The 14,885-nt window shown below is 38.8% G+C and overlaps 1 protein-coding gene across 1 annotated transcript in view; it reads right to left on the minus strand.

Annotated features, from left to right (window-relative positions):
* PRKD1 (protein kinase D1) overlaps window positions 1-14,631 on the minus strand; it is a 327,269-nt gene extending 312,638 nt beyond the window's left edge. Inside the window, exon 1 of the mRNA XM_030318866.1 lies at window positions 14,368-14,631. Coding sequence (XP_030174726.1) covers window positions 14,368-14,631 — 264 coding nt within the window. The remainder of the gene's footprint in view (window positions 1-14,367) is intronic.
* Window positions 14,632-14,885: the final 254 nt, after the last annotated feature.

Consider the following 14,885-nt stretch of genomic DNA (forward strand, 5'->3'; position numbering starts at 1 on the left):
CAATTATGTGAGGTGATGGATGTATTAAGTAATCTTATTGTGGCAATCATTTTGAAATGTATACAGGAATCAAGTCATTACATTGTATACCTCAAACTTACACAATGTTATGTGTCAGTTATGTCTCTATAAAGTTGGGAGGGAAAAATAAACCAGAAAAAAACATAGTATCAGAAGAAAAGAGCAAATAAATCACACAGAAGTTATGATGAGCATCTTCTCTTGTAGAAAAAAAGTCTGATACTAAAATACTTTAAATCTGAGTAGTATGATCCATTTAGAGGCTTATCTGAATTTCTCACCTTTCCTCCAGTGAACCTGGCATATTAATTTCCTGTCACTGCTACAACAAACTACCACAAAATTAGCAGTTTTTAAAAACATAAATTTATTCTCTTCCATTTCTGGAAATTAGAAGTCCAAAGTCACTTTCCTTGGGCTAAAGTCAAGGTGCGGTTCCTTCTGAGCTCCTAGAGGAGGATCATTTTTCTCACTTTTTGAGCTTTGAGCTTTCAGTGTTGACTGTATTACTTGGTTCCTGACCCCTTCCTTGCATCAGTCCAACCTTTTGTTTCTGTGGTCACATCTCCTACCACTACAACCCTTAATTCTCTTGCGTATGGACCCCAGCATTCCTTACCTCTTGACCCATTTCCTCCAACTTCAAAGTCAATGATAGGGTATAGAGTCCCTCTCATGGTTAGAATTTTCCTGCTTAAGTCTCATCTGTCTGACCTAACCTGGGAGATTCACCACTTTTAAGGACCCATGTGATTGGATTGGGCTCACCCAGTTAATCCAGGATAGTCTCCCTGTCTCAAAATCCTTAACTTAATTACATCTACAAAATAACTTTTGCCATAACATATGCAAATTCCAGGGATTAGAGTGTGGACATCTCTGAAGGTCATTATTCAGCCTATCAAACATGGTAATTTTGTAGTTTTCAAAATAAAAGAAAAACAATTAAGTAATTGAATTATAAAGTTATAATTTTCCATGTGGGGAAAATTCTAAACACAAATGATTATACAAAATCAAGTTCCTTTTCAAGTGGCTTTAGACCCATTGACTTGCATTATTTTTCAGAAGCCAGGATATTCAACATTATAATTTCTGAACCTATAATTCTTAATATTACTTCAGCAACATATTTATCAACAGAAACCAAGTGAAGAGTAATAGGTATAATATGCATTTGCTTCATCCAGTCTATGCCTGGATATTTTCATCCTAAGAAAATAGGAGCTACAGCCTACACTCTGTTATCTTGGGACACTACAATTTCCAAATTTTATCTCCCTTATTTGCCTACCTGTTTTTTAAATAGAAAGCAAGTTTTCAGGGCACCTGGGTGACTCATTCAGTTAAGTGTCCAGCTTTGGCTCAGGTCATCATTTCATGGTTCCAGAGTTCCAGATCTGCGTCAGGCTCTGCTCTGACATTGTGGAGCCTGCTTGGGATTCTCTGTCTCTCCCTCTCTTTTGTCCCTCTCCCATTTGTGTGCATGCTCTCTCTCAAAAATCAACTTCAAAAAGAAAAAAAAAAGAAAAGAAAGAAAGAAAAGAAAGAAAGAAAGAAAGAAAGAAAGAAAAAGAAAGAAAGAAAAGTTTTCTAAGTAATCAAGAGCATTTGTGCACAATATTTCTCTTTTTTTTTCTAACCACGTTATTTTCTCCAGCACCCAGAATATAATAAAGTACAACTCGAAACAATAATAATGCTATCCTTCTGCATGTAAGTCAGTGTATTTTGCTCTGTAACGGTTTGCCATGGGCGCTGAAGCTTCAAGGAAGGCCTTTCCTGTTTACCTATTTGGATTAATAAAGGTATTATGAAGTACCAAAATAAGCAAAATTATTTGCTGTTTGACACAATAAACATGTACTTATCTATCACAGTATCTTGATTTACATTGGTTGGAGAATGTAGACTTTAAATTACTTTAGATATTACATTCAAGTGAGATCTAATGAATTAGTTAAATAAAATCAATTCTAAATGTGGTTTGTGTGTTCATCTTTAAGTTATACAAAAACTTTTGATCACAGAGGATAACATTTCAAACCAAAGTAAGCTTTATATTTGTTTCTGTTTTTAGCTCAAGACTCCATTTAGAAAAGTTGCTCAGTGACATGGCCAATATATATAATCGGATGACTCTTTCCATGAAATAAATTCTAGATGTAAGTTTTGCTTTTATCTTTAAATGTACAAGGATTTTGGCCAAAGACAATAAAATGTTTGCCCAAAGAAAGGTTTTTTCTTTCTGTTTTTGTTTGTTGTTTATTTTTAACTTAAAACTCCATAGTTTTTATGGTAAACATCCACTCAAAGGAATTCTAGAACAAAAACATCAATAGGAGGGTCCTGGATAAGTGGGCATATATGATCATTCCATTTAACGTAGTGTATTAACTCAGATCCACTCTACCAGTCCATTTTCACTGCATGTTTACTTTTGATCCCTATTCTTACCAAAGAATTGAATAAAAGCAGAGATCATGCAAGATTTTGGTCTTTTATTCTTTGAAAATCTATTCAAGCTATTGGCTATACTTAATATTCTAAAGATCTCCATCCCAGGGTTGACAACAGTTCATTCTACATCAATAAATAAATATTAAGGTCTGTCACAGAGAAGGGATAAAAGCATTCTTGTATAGGAACTACTCTGAAGCTAGTCAATTACTTCTTAGCACTGGTTATTTGGTAGAGAAGAGCTAGGCATGAACAACTCACCTTACTACTCCTGAAACAACAACTGATGGGAGTCCTACTAGTTAAAGATGAATTATCTCAAGATAAGGCTTATAAAGGACAGTACTTGACTAACAGATATGTAATAAATTCAGACTTCTACTGTGGCTGGACAGGTCTGCTGCCTTTTGGTCAGCCAAGGGACTACTGGGAAGTCATATCAAAAGAGAATTCTCTTTGTAATTCATCCATTGTATTAAAGCTGCAAAAGTTCTAAATCTATCAAAAAGAGGCAATATTTCAGGCACTCTTCTCATCCATTAGGAATGAATAACTACTACACACTTCCCGACAGTCATGCGGGTCAGAAACTCTTGGAGTGTAACTGAATTATCAATACACTTTAGATTAAACCATGTCTGTTATATAGACAACTACACTTTTGCAAAGCCTAAAGATAGTTAAAACAGTCTACAAGAGAAGTGTTGGCCTTAGTCCTGAACACAAGCAATGCAAAGAGTGCAAGGCAAGTCATAATCTGTCATAGCCAGGACTTACATGAAAGAAAACCTCCACGTGGCCTGTGATTACTCATGCTCAACCAGCGGGAATGAGTTTACCTCTGGGTGTGTTCATTCACAATTGATCAAAAAATAAGCAAACAAACACATAAAATTTATAGAAAGAGAAAATATATCTGCAAAGCATAATCCTTAGCATAGGGCAATCCAAATACTTCTCAAATGAAAAACAACCACTGAAAGGCACTTTCTTAAGAATCTTGAGTTATTTTCTCAGAATCTCCTCAGAATCAATATAGTATTCAAGAAGAAATGATTCACTGATTGACACTGGTGGCTAATATTCTTTATATCCACTAGTCTTGAGCCACACTGATCAATACATGGTCTTAACATAATTATTTCTTCCAAAACACCTCAGTGCCCATATCTCCCTGGAAAAAAAGTATGTGAACCAAGGTAGGCCAATTTAATCAAACAAGTTAATTAATAATTAACTTTTTGGAAAAGTAACAGTGGTGTCTGAAAATTTAAAGATGGGTAAGGAATAACTATTCCCATATCCTCTACCAGAGTATAATAAAGCAAATTCCTAACCTAATTCTGCTACACAGATATTTACTTAAAAAAAAAAAAGAGGTGGGGTGTCTGGGTGGCTCAAGTTGGTTAAGCCGACTCTTGGTTTTGGCTCAGGCGCGATCTCAAGGTTTGTGAGTTGCAGCCCTGCGTCAGGCTCTGCACTGTCAGGGCTAGGGATTCTGTCTCTCTGCTTCTCTCTGCCTATTCTCTTCTCTCTCTCTCCTCTTCTCTGTCTCTCTCTCTCTCTCTCTCTCTCTCTCTCTCTCATACACATACACACACACACACACACACACACAAAATAAATAAACTGAAAAATTTTTTGAAATTAAAAAGAAGACATATTAGTACAAGGGTGAGGTTTGTCTTAAAATATTTTTGGCCATTCGGATATCTGTAATGGCCCTAATATCCCCAATAAGAGTCCATCTTTAATGTTGCTTACAGTAATTATCAGTATAGGAGTGGGTATCTTGCCACTAATAAGAGAAGCATTGTAGTGGTGGTCTCCAGAATGACTAGATTTCTAGCTGACCACTACCTGGGATGTGAATTCCAGATGAAGGAAGTCTTCCAGACTAAGGAATAATTTAAACACACACATAAATAACATCACACAGTCAGAGCTGAAGTGTCTTTAAGTAAATTTCAGTGAACATAATAGGAATCTTAACATTTCCCCCTCCCCCACATCATTCCAAATTCTCTGTACAAACCTACAGCCATCCCAGCCTCTCTGTTCCCAGGATTAGCTATAGTGAAGGGAATAATATATTGAGGGATTTGCTTTCTACTTAGTAGTTATGAGACTTGGAGCGAATGATTTAGCCTCCCTAGTTTCCTCATCCTTAAAGTGGAAATAAAATGTCTATCACAAAGGGCTACTATGAAAATCAGAGATGACAAATGAAAAAAAAAAAAAAAAGCCAAGATACAGGCAGGCACACAGAGTACATGCCAGGAAGGTTTTGTTCCTGGAGGCTCCGCTCTGCCAGCCATTGTTACCATGAGGCCCAGAACCTTACAGAGCATTACCCAATGCTCCTGGGACAAGCTCTTCCTAAAACTCTCACATCAAGTCATCCTGGACTTGCTCCTTGAACCTCTCATCTGTGACTGTGAAAACTTCCAGTGAGAACTACTCAACTTATAAAAAGCCACCTCCTAGACCTCTCCCCACTGCTATACGTGAGTTATAGAGTAGGACCATTCCTGCTAACTCCAACCGCAGGTGGTCAGAGTTTCACTGTCACTGTCCTCTTCTGATCTCTGGTCCACTAGTCTCCTAATCCCACAGGCCTTGCCTACTATAGTCTGCTCAGGTCTATTCATCACCACGGATTAGAAGTCATCACCCAAGCTTAACTACCACTCCTCCAACCCCACCATTTCCCCCTACTCTTTCCTGCTTTTGACAATAGCAAAAGCTACAGTTGTTTGCCCTAGACCACTGATTTTGGTCAAGGGGCCTCGAGCCCCAGCATCACTGTTCTGAGGGTCTAACTGGACTAACCAATCTCTAAACAAATACAACTCTGTAAGTCACACATGTTCTTAGCGGCAGCTTTCCATATCCAGGGTGCAACCAAACCTTTCAAAGGCACTGAGTGCAAAGACTATACAGATGGTTCCTCGTGGCCAGTAGACTTCACTTTTCTGTAAAATGAGAAACATTCTCCTGTCCCACCCTAATAATCTATTTTCTTTAACAAACAAATCACCCTTAGATGTCTTCAATTCCTCCTATACCCTATTCCAGATGCCCTGGAGTCCTTATGTATGTTCCTCCCTGAAGGCTGGCCATGATATCCCAGCACTTTGAGAAGGATGTAGCCAGTTGGAGGTATTATAAGAACTCCTGGTCCCTCCCAAGATGCCTTGCCAGACCATGAGCAAGCCTAATGCCATTTCTCAAATCTAAGGAGTTAAAATATGGGGAAAAAAATGTTCATGTTTAATTGATAAAAACATTGAGACACAATGTCATGAAAATATTTTGACCTGGCCTAATTCAATCCATTTTTAAGGTCTCTGGAACATAATTCAAGCCCCTGAACTAGAATTGAAACCCTGGTCTCTATTCTGGCAATAGTTATCCATTCAAGACCTAATGATACTTCCATAATTATTCACTAGTTACTATATCATTAAGTATGACTTATTCAGACAAGCTAGGAAAAGGTTTAGATTTTTGGTATTTTCAAAACTGACGGTTTAAAAATCTTTAATAACGCTTTAACCTATTGGTTTAATGTTTTTTTCTTTCAATTTTTTAATGTCTATTTATTTTAGAGAGAGAGAGACAGACAGAGCATGAGTGGGGGAGGGGCAGAGAGAGAAGGAGACACAGAATCCGAAGAAGGCTCCAGGCCTGATGCAGGCCTAGAACTCACGAACCATGAGATCATGACCTGAGCCGAAGTCAGACACCCAACCAACTGAGCGACCCAGGCACCCCCAAAATTTTTACTTAGTCAACTTAAAACATTTACAAAACATACATGAAAAGCAAACTGAATTAATGGTACATGGATTTCATATTTGAATACATTGTTGTCTATTTGACGTGCAAATATGTTTTTGTCTACAACATATCTTATCAAATCAGGTTTTATTATATTCAGATTCTTTTTATTTCATTGTTTATGAAAAAGTAAAGAGACTCAAATCTTTATTTAACATATTTAATACTCTTTTCACTGGATCTTAACTGTATTATTTTTGTGACGAACCTTGTATGCTGAAACAAGCTTCAAATGCTTAAGGTATGGCTTTTCTCCAACAATCTGAACAAACAAAAGATACCTATAATTTTTTTTACCCAAATAAGTTAGACAAGTTTCCTGCTAATAAAAACTATGTCTCTTTTATTAACATAACAATGTACTTGTCTATAGAGCTTTAGATTATCAATACCATTTATTAGGCCATTTATACCTTTTGCTCAATATTTTCATTATCACATTCATACTTTTCATCCATTTGATGATACATACGTAAAAAAAAAGTGACTGCTGACAATTAGGGAAGGTGGAAATCAGAATTTTTTGAAATTATGCCTAAATACAAGCAAATTCAACAAATTCCTCATCAGTCAGTGCCTGAGACTAAAAGCCAAAGAACCAGGGAAGGGTACATATTTTTTTCCCCGTTCACCAAAAAGTTGAACAAAATTCCTACATGATCACATATTTGAAAATCTAATCTTCATATTTGCCAACACTGCTAAGCTGCTGTATCAACTGACTAGCTTTAGCCAAATAAAACCTTTGTGCAACTTTGGAAGAAACTTCTACACAGGAAACTGTAAATTTTGACAGGCAAAACTGTGTCTTAATATGTGGTGTTTTTACACCAATTTCTTATACTCTATGACTATCTAAAATACATGCTATTTCATAATGGCTATAGGTGTATATAATCAAAGGTTTTGTTTACTTAATTATCTCTTTTCTGTGTGAGACTAGAGAGTAAGAGCCAACATAATGTGGGTTCCTCTGCTGCAAAGTTACTTCAAGTGGTGCTGTCATTATTGGTTTTTAATGGTAGAAAAATATTTGGTTGACAATATCAGAGAAATTCTTGGGGGAAATTTCACATATTCTTTTAGATGGAAAAAAACTGAATATATGGGAGCAAAATAACCACTTTCTCTGTATCTAATTTCTATCAATACCAAAAAATTGATGCACATTTTTTGTTTTGTGTTCTACTATATTTCAACATTAAAAAAGGTTTTAAGAAACTGAAATCTCATTTTCAAAACCTCCCTAGAATAATGCTGAGGAAATTAAAAGGTGTGCACAATCTTTAAAAACACTCCTTTGCAGGGAGGGAGGGGTGGCACTTGGGTGGCTCACCTGATTAAACATCCAACTCTTGGCTTCACCTCAGGTCATGAACTCATGGGTTCATGAGTTTAAGTCCTACATTGCAGAGTCTGCTTAAGACTGTCTCTCTTCCCTTCTCTCTGCCCCTTCCCCCGCTTGCTCTGTCTCTCTATCAAAATAAATAAATAAACTTTAAAAAAAACCACTCCTTTCTTTCACCTCTATTTCCATATTTGGACTTAGGTCTTTAAGATAAATCAAGGTGACTATAAAGGGTCAGAAGTCAAAATATTAGTTACGCCCAACACAGAAAAACGAAGCAAACAATATAAAAATAAAACAAAGAACTCTCATGCTATGATCAACTCCCATGAACTTCATTTTATCACCTCTAATCGAATTTGGGTCCAGCCTTGCTATCTTGATCATACCAGTTTCTTGGTGTAGCTTGAGAACTTATTCAAATGTTTCCAGTCTAATCACATACACATTTCATATAATTATCTCTTCTACTCTTCTTTAAAAGATGGATGGATACTTACTGATTGTGGTTGTCTAAAGGTTTTATAATGGAGCATGGAATTCCATGAGAGGTAAGTGGTAGTTAGTGAAACGATTTTAAAAAACACTTGGGATTGGCTCAGCCAAACTGCTAACTCAGTTTTTTCCTAGTAAACCTGCCTCTCATCCCCTCTACATCATCAGATGTAACAACTTAGAAAATAATCCCTGGATGCTAGTGTGATAGCAAAATGCAATCCCCCAGAGTCATTTCCAAGTCCCTCCTTCCTCCTATCAAGGGTAGATTTGCAAAGGAATTTTCTATTCAGTCTTGAGGACCAGAATTAAGAATCATTATGTTGCCAAATACTATACCCTTACCTATTTTATTTCCCTTTTTTTCCAAATGAAATATCACTGGAATTACACTTGCAATTGAAAAGGAATTAAATCAACTTCTTATCAAAAATAATAAAAAGCGGGGCGCCTGGGTGGCGCAGTTGGTTAAGCGTCCGACTTCAGCCAAGTCACGATCTCGCGGTCCGTGAGTTCGAGCCCCGCGTCGGGCTCTGGGCTGATGGCTCAGAGCCTGGAGCCTGTTTCCGATTCTGTGTCTCCCTCTCTCTCTGCCCCTCCCCCGTTCATGCTCTGTCTCTCTCTGTCCCAAAAATAAAAACGTTGAAAAAAAAAATAATAATAAAAAGCAATGAAGATGTGCTATACTTTTATCAGCGTGTGCTTTTACATTTAGCAATAATCAAATTACTCCTTGAGGAATTCTGAGAGATTGAAATTTCAGAAGCAGTTACAAAATGCAGGTACTCTAAGATCTGCCCTATTATACAGGGCAGAGGAAAAATGTTATCAAAGCCTTACATTTATACTATTTTTTAACACTATAATTTTATTTATATGTTAACGTAAGAATAAAATAATAAAGTACATGTTTATTTTGCTATCAAGACAGTATGCTGTCTGTAAAGTCTTAGAATACCAATAATAGTATTTAATTTATTATACACTTATTTGCCAGGCAGTATATTTAATTCTTTATATATATTATCCTTAATCTTCAAAGTAATCTTAGATAAATTGTAACCATACATTCAAAGGTACAAATTTGTTTGTACTGTCCAGTAATGTCATTAAGTCATTCATGCATAAACTGAAGACCTATATACAATCACCTCACAAAAAAAAAAAAAAGTAATAATAATTACCAAATAAAGGTTTAGATCTCCCTTAATAGCTGTGATAGGAGTCTCTTGATATGGACCAACACAGTTATTAAGTATGGGGCAAATTTTCAAACCTTACTAATAATTTTCCAGCCCCATACCTACCGCCAACTCCCACTCCCACACACACTATAGATTTCACAGAAAACTCTTTCAGATTTATCTCAATCCTGGATCTAAAGGCCCACATTACTTCATATATTGTCAAAATAACCAATCATCCAATTCTTAGAATATTCTAACATATCTTGTATTATATAAAATATTATAGAATATTCCGCTTGTGGGGTGCCTGGCTGGCTCAATCAGAAGAGTATATAACTTTTGATCTCAGGGTTGTGAATTCGAGCCCCATACTGGGCATAGAGATTACTTAAATAAATAAAATTTAAAAATTATATATTCTTGTGAAAACTGTTAAATAGCATACCCTATAAGAAAAGGTTTTCACTTCTGCACATTGATATAAAATATAAAGCAGAGTTTCTCTTTGGATTATGAGCTATGTAATGAGGCCTCACTTTTTGCAGCCTATAATACACAGAGAAAACAGTATTTCAGCATCGGAAGGCTATACATGGAAAAGTACACTTTTAAAAGTATTATATAAAACACTTATAAACTTAGATAATAAACTGATATGTATATATGTAAATATTACATATATATATGCAGTACATAAGTATTACATATATACCAAAATATAATCCTATTAAACTACTAACTTGGAAAGAAATTATAATTTAAATATATAGTATTTAAAGTTACATTAAGAATCACTCAATGAAATGACCACTTCTATACTTCATCATTAAATTGGAAATCATAGAATACATACAATAATGACAAATATGAAATCTGGATAAAAAGTGTACACCTAAGACCCAAACACCATCATTAGCTTAAAAGGATTTTGTTGTTCCACATATGTTGAGCTGGTCAAGCAGTTAATTATTTCCAACTTAATCTGTGTAGTACAATAGCTAAAATCACAATAAAGATAAAAACAACACTGTTAAGAGAACAATTTGCAATTAAGAAAGTGAAACAATTACAAGTATAGCAAATCTGCTCTCAAACCAAAACACTAGTCTTGGTTATTCCTTTAGTGAGCTACCTCCTATAAAATCTCCCTGTTTAGTTTCTCTTGTCAGATAATGTCTGTATATAAACTGGAACTATATCCCAAGAGTCTTATTGAAGGTATTACCCCATTTTAGCAAATTCAAAAAGGAAATATGAGTCATCTTTCTAATAAGATAATAACCAAAATGAATGGATAGTCATATTAATTAGATCTCATATCCCGAAATTAATACTGCTTGTTTAAGAAAAGAGTATGTGTGTGTGCAAGTGTGTGTGTAGACAGATAAACAGAGAGATAATACACTATGAAACCACACTAATTCTTCCTTTAGAATACTGTTCTTGCCTCAAAACAATTCCTTCTTAGTCTATACAGTCAAGATTCCTTTGTTGGTAGAGAGTAACAGTGTTTCAAAGAGAAGTCAATTACTGGTGTTTTTGTTTTTTTTTTTTACCTTCCAGGAAACAATAATCATGTACACTAACAGAATGCATGTCTTTACATACAACCAGCCTTCAAGGTTACATGCTTGCAAAGTAATGAAACAAGCATAATGTAAGTAAAACCTTAGGCTAATACTTCCAAAGGAAGGAATAACATCTTATATATTTAAACATTGTTACATACAGAAGAGCAAGACTAGATTTTTGACCTAAACTAAAAGATAAAAGAAATAATTCCTTAGCTATACAATTCAGTATATACTTGGGTACTTTCATCTTAAATGCTAAATTACCATCAAAATTTTCAAGTGCAATCAAATGTTTGCCAATTTCCAAACCTACATAATCAAAGAAAAACTATACTCTAAACAATAACAAAAATAACTTTAAAGAGGAGTTTCTCAGGGACACAATCTCTCTTAGTCAGCCCTAAAAACCTCAGATGCACACCCCACAAGAAATGTCGATGAATGTTGCTTAAATAAATTGAATTGTCAGCTAATACTTCCAAAGATTTAAGCTAGCCTGATCTCTGTTAGTATTAGTACTTAGAGAACTCTCAAACAAACTGTATAAAAACCCTTCTCGAAAAGTTTATGAAACAATGAATGTGGAGGGCTCAAAAACTCAGGAGAACCTTCTATTGTAAGCTCCACATGGCTCCAGTCTACATTATAAACTGTAAATCACTTCAAACTCTCAGCTCTCTCCTAAAACATTCATTTCCCTCCCTCCCTTTCTTTTTTCCTCCTGTCATCCTTCCTCATGGTTGATATTTCCAGCAAGTACTTAAGAGAACCTGAAACAAGGGACAAAGGACCTCCTCTCATTTCCTTAACTCAACACTGACCTGTCTGCCATTTCTACTGTCACAAGGCAAAGAGATCCCTGCTATCCTGTGATGGATATTCAGGCCTCTTAATCACGTTTCTGCCTTGGGTGATAATGTACCTCAAGACAGATGATGGAAGACAGATAAATGGAAATTTTCCAGTAGAGACCCACCATCCAGTATTTACCATCCAGTATTTACCATCAAGTATTTACAGCATTCTGTATATAAACAGTCCTCAAATCCACATCTCTAAACTGAATTCTTTGCCATAAACTTTAAGAAAGAAAGAAAGAAAGAAAGAAAGAAAGAAAGAAAAAAAAGAAACGAAAAGAAAAGAAAAGAAAAGAAAAGAAAACAAAAGAAAACTACACGGGAGAACTTTACCTTGGTTATCCCAAGCCATTTCTCAAACTCTTGTTTTAGAAAAAGAAGAATTACAAGAGTAAATACAAAAGGAAGGGATTCCCCTTATATATCAGCCACCAAGGCTGATGATTTTTCCCTTTCTGGTACTATTCCAGGTCTCTCCCCCAGTGTTGGCTCAGGTCTCAAGTAGTTCATGACTGAACTCCAGTTTTCTTTCTACCATAACATTTTTGGCATTCTAAAACATCTTCCACGCAGCAAATCCATCTTTCTTTGGTTTGAGATCTCTATGTGGAAGATTACTGAGGCTTCTACTAATTTGAGTTCATTTTAATTTCAAGGCCTCTTCATAGTTGTACTTTCTCTAAATACCCTAGTCCCTACCCTGGGGCCAGAGGGCCTGCTGCATTCCATAGGTACCTGTAGCCTCTGTCCCTCTGCACTCATATCATTCCCTCCATATAACATCCTGAGATGTGGTAGCTCCTGAGACAAATGGAATTTACTCTCCATTCAAAATCCCAATCCCAAACCTCTTGAACCATACATGTTTCTCTCCATCCTAAACTCCATTGAGGGGGTAGGGTGGGTGTTTTAAAGCTGGTCAAAAATAGTTTGCCCATATTAACCTGACTCGATGTGAATATTCCCTAACACTCTATCACTTGCTTTAGAATTTAGGTAAATTAAAATTCTATACAATTGCATTTGCTTTTTTGAGAAATTTTATTATACTTGGTTTTTATGCTTATCCGGTAATGCTCTTTAGTTAACTGGTTTGCACCCTAATGGAGATTGTCGCACTAAGGGAAGTCTTACAATGCCTAGGACAGTGCTCCTGTTCACCTGCAACAAATACCCTGTAATATTGATGAGGAGACACATGACAGGACACGTACCTGAATTAGAATTTGTCATTTACATGGAAATTGAAAAAGACTGAGAGTTGTATGTAATAGAAAGTGTCACTACATTCAATAACCAAAAATGCTTCACACTCATTGTTGCCTTAGCGCACCTCCAGAACTTTTACAAACTTCCTAGATTACTGATTTTTCCCCAGGGCTTTTCCTCATCTCCTTGTGCTACATGCCACAATTAACAACACTCAAGTTTAGCAATCTGTCCTCCACATACTTTAAAGAAAGCATTCAGTGATTATTCAAGTGACTTTTATAGGGCAAGGATTAGCCAGTCCTCCAGGGTGGAAATTTAGCACCTTTATAGACTTCTGTTCCCACCCCCTAAACCCTGCCTGTTTATACTAAGACTGGCGCCATGCCCCTTCTCCTTCACACTCTTAATCACCCTTTTCCATGCAACATCACTCTGGATGGCTACAGAAACCTGAAATTCAAAATTGCACTACAAACAGTTGTGGGCAGGGTGGGTCCCTTCCCCGGGTGGCCTGGCCCAGGATAATGGCCCCTTTTCCAACCTGCCTTTTGTGACCGCTGTCCAGAGTCCCACAGGGACGGCCAGCCTCGGAGCGCCCCTAGGCGCACCCCCACCACTTAAAGGTCTGTGCCTCTGCTTCAATGCCCTACTATCAGTGCCTCAGGGATGCCGATCAAAAAGGCTGCAACTTCCAGATTTTATCGTTGAAAATTTTGCTTTCACGTTCACACAAAGGTAGGACTAAAAAACACCACAGGGAGGTGAGTCGTTGTGATCTGGTCAGTTGTTTTCACAGCTGGCCGAGTCAATCATTCCCTCTTAAAAGCTTATTTGACAGGTGAGAAATTCCTCATCTCTAGATCATTCCAGGAACTCCTCAGCATCGGTCCGAGCTGGGAGAGGGGCCTGAAGAGGAAGGGAGTGGTGCTGAAATCGTGTTGAGCGTGTCCCGGGGGAAAACTCTGGTACGGGAAGGAGGATTCTGGCGCCAGGAACGTGCTGGTCCAGGGTCCAGAGGGAAGCGGGGGGGGGCGGGGGGGGGCGGAGGGGGGGGGGAGCAGGGAAGTCTTAAGAGGAGGGAGAGGCGCTGGGAGACATGGGCAAGCAACCTACCTGGAAATGTCCCGAGAGGACTGGAAATGGGTGAGGAGGATGCGGACTGCAGAGATACCGGGAATGCAAGAAGACGGGGCAAAGGGAGAACCGGACAACGGGGAATGCAGTGCTTCGGCTGCCGGCGTCCAGCCCTGGCCGGTGCCAGACCCTTCCCGAGCGCCGGCGAGGCTGGCTCCCGGCCGAGCCCCCGGAGCCGGAAAGTTGGCGCGGCGAGGGGCGACCGGACGGGCAGCGCCCCCTGTACGGCGCCTTACCTTCTGGTCGACGATGGAGCAAGCCATCTCGCGGACGTGCGCCAGGCTGTAGTCCCCGGACGAGTCCTGCAGCAGCAGCACCGGCTCCCGGCTCAGGCCAATCTGCAGATGGAAGGAGATGCCCCCGGCCGGGGCCGCGACGGGAGCCAGGAACGGGGCTGGCGCCGGGCCGGACCCCGGCACCAGCGCCGCGGCGGCCGCCGCTGCCGCCGCCGCCACGGGCAGCAGCGGGCTGGGCGGCCGCAGGACCGGAGGGGCGCTCATCGCGCGGCGGGGCGCGCCGAGGGTCGCGGGGCCGAGCAGCCGAGGGCGGGGGCCGGCGGAGCGGCAGCCGAAAAGTTTTGCCGCCGCGGAGTCGGGAGCTTCTTTCTCCGAGAGCCGAGGCGGAAAATAAAAACTTTCCGGAAAAGTCCCCGCGCGGGGGGAGGGCGAGAGGATGAGGAGCGGGAGGGGAGGCGGGGGAGGGAAAATGGCTGAGGCGGGAGGGCTGCGCCGCCGGGAGCGCGGGCGCCGCACGG

Source organism: Lynx canadensis, chromosome B3, assembly GCF_007474595.2.
Source record: "Lynx canadensis isolate LIC74 chromosome B3, mLynCan4.pri.v2, whole genome shotgun sequence".
NCBI lineage: Eukaryota > Metazoa > Chordata > Mammalia > Carnivora > Felidae > Lynx > Lynx canadensis.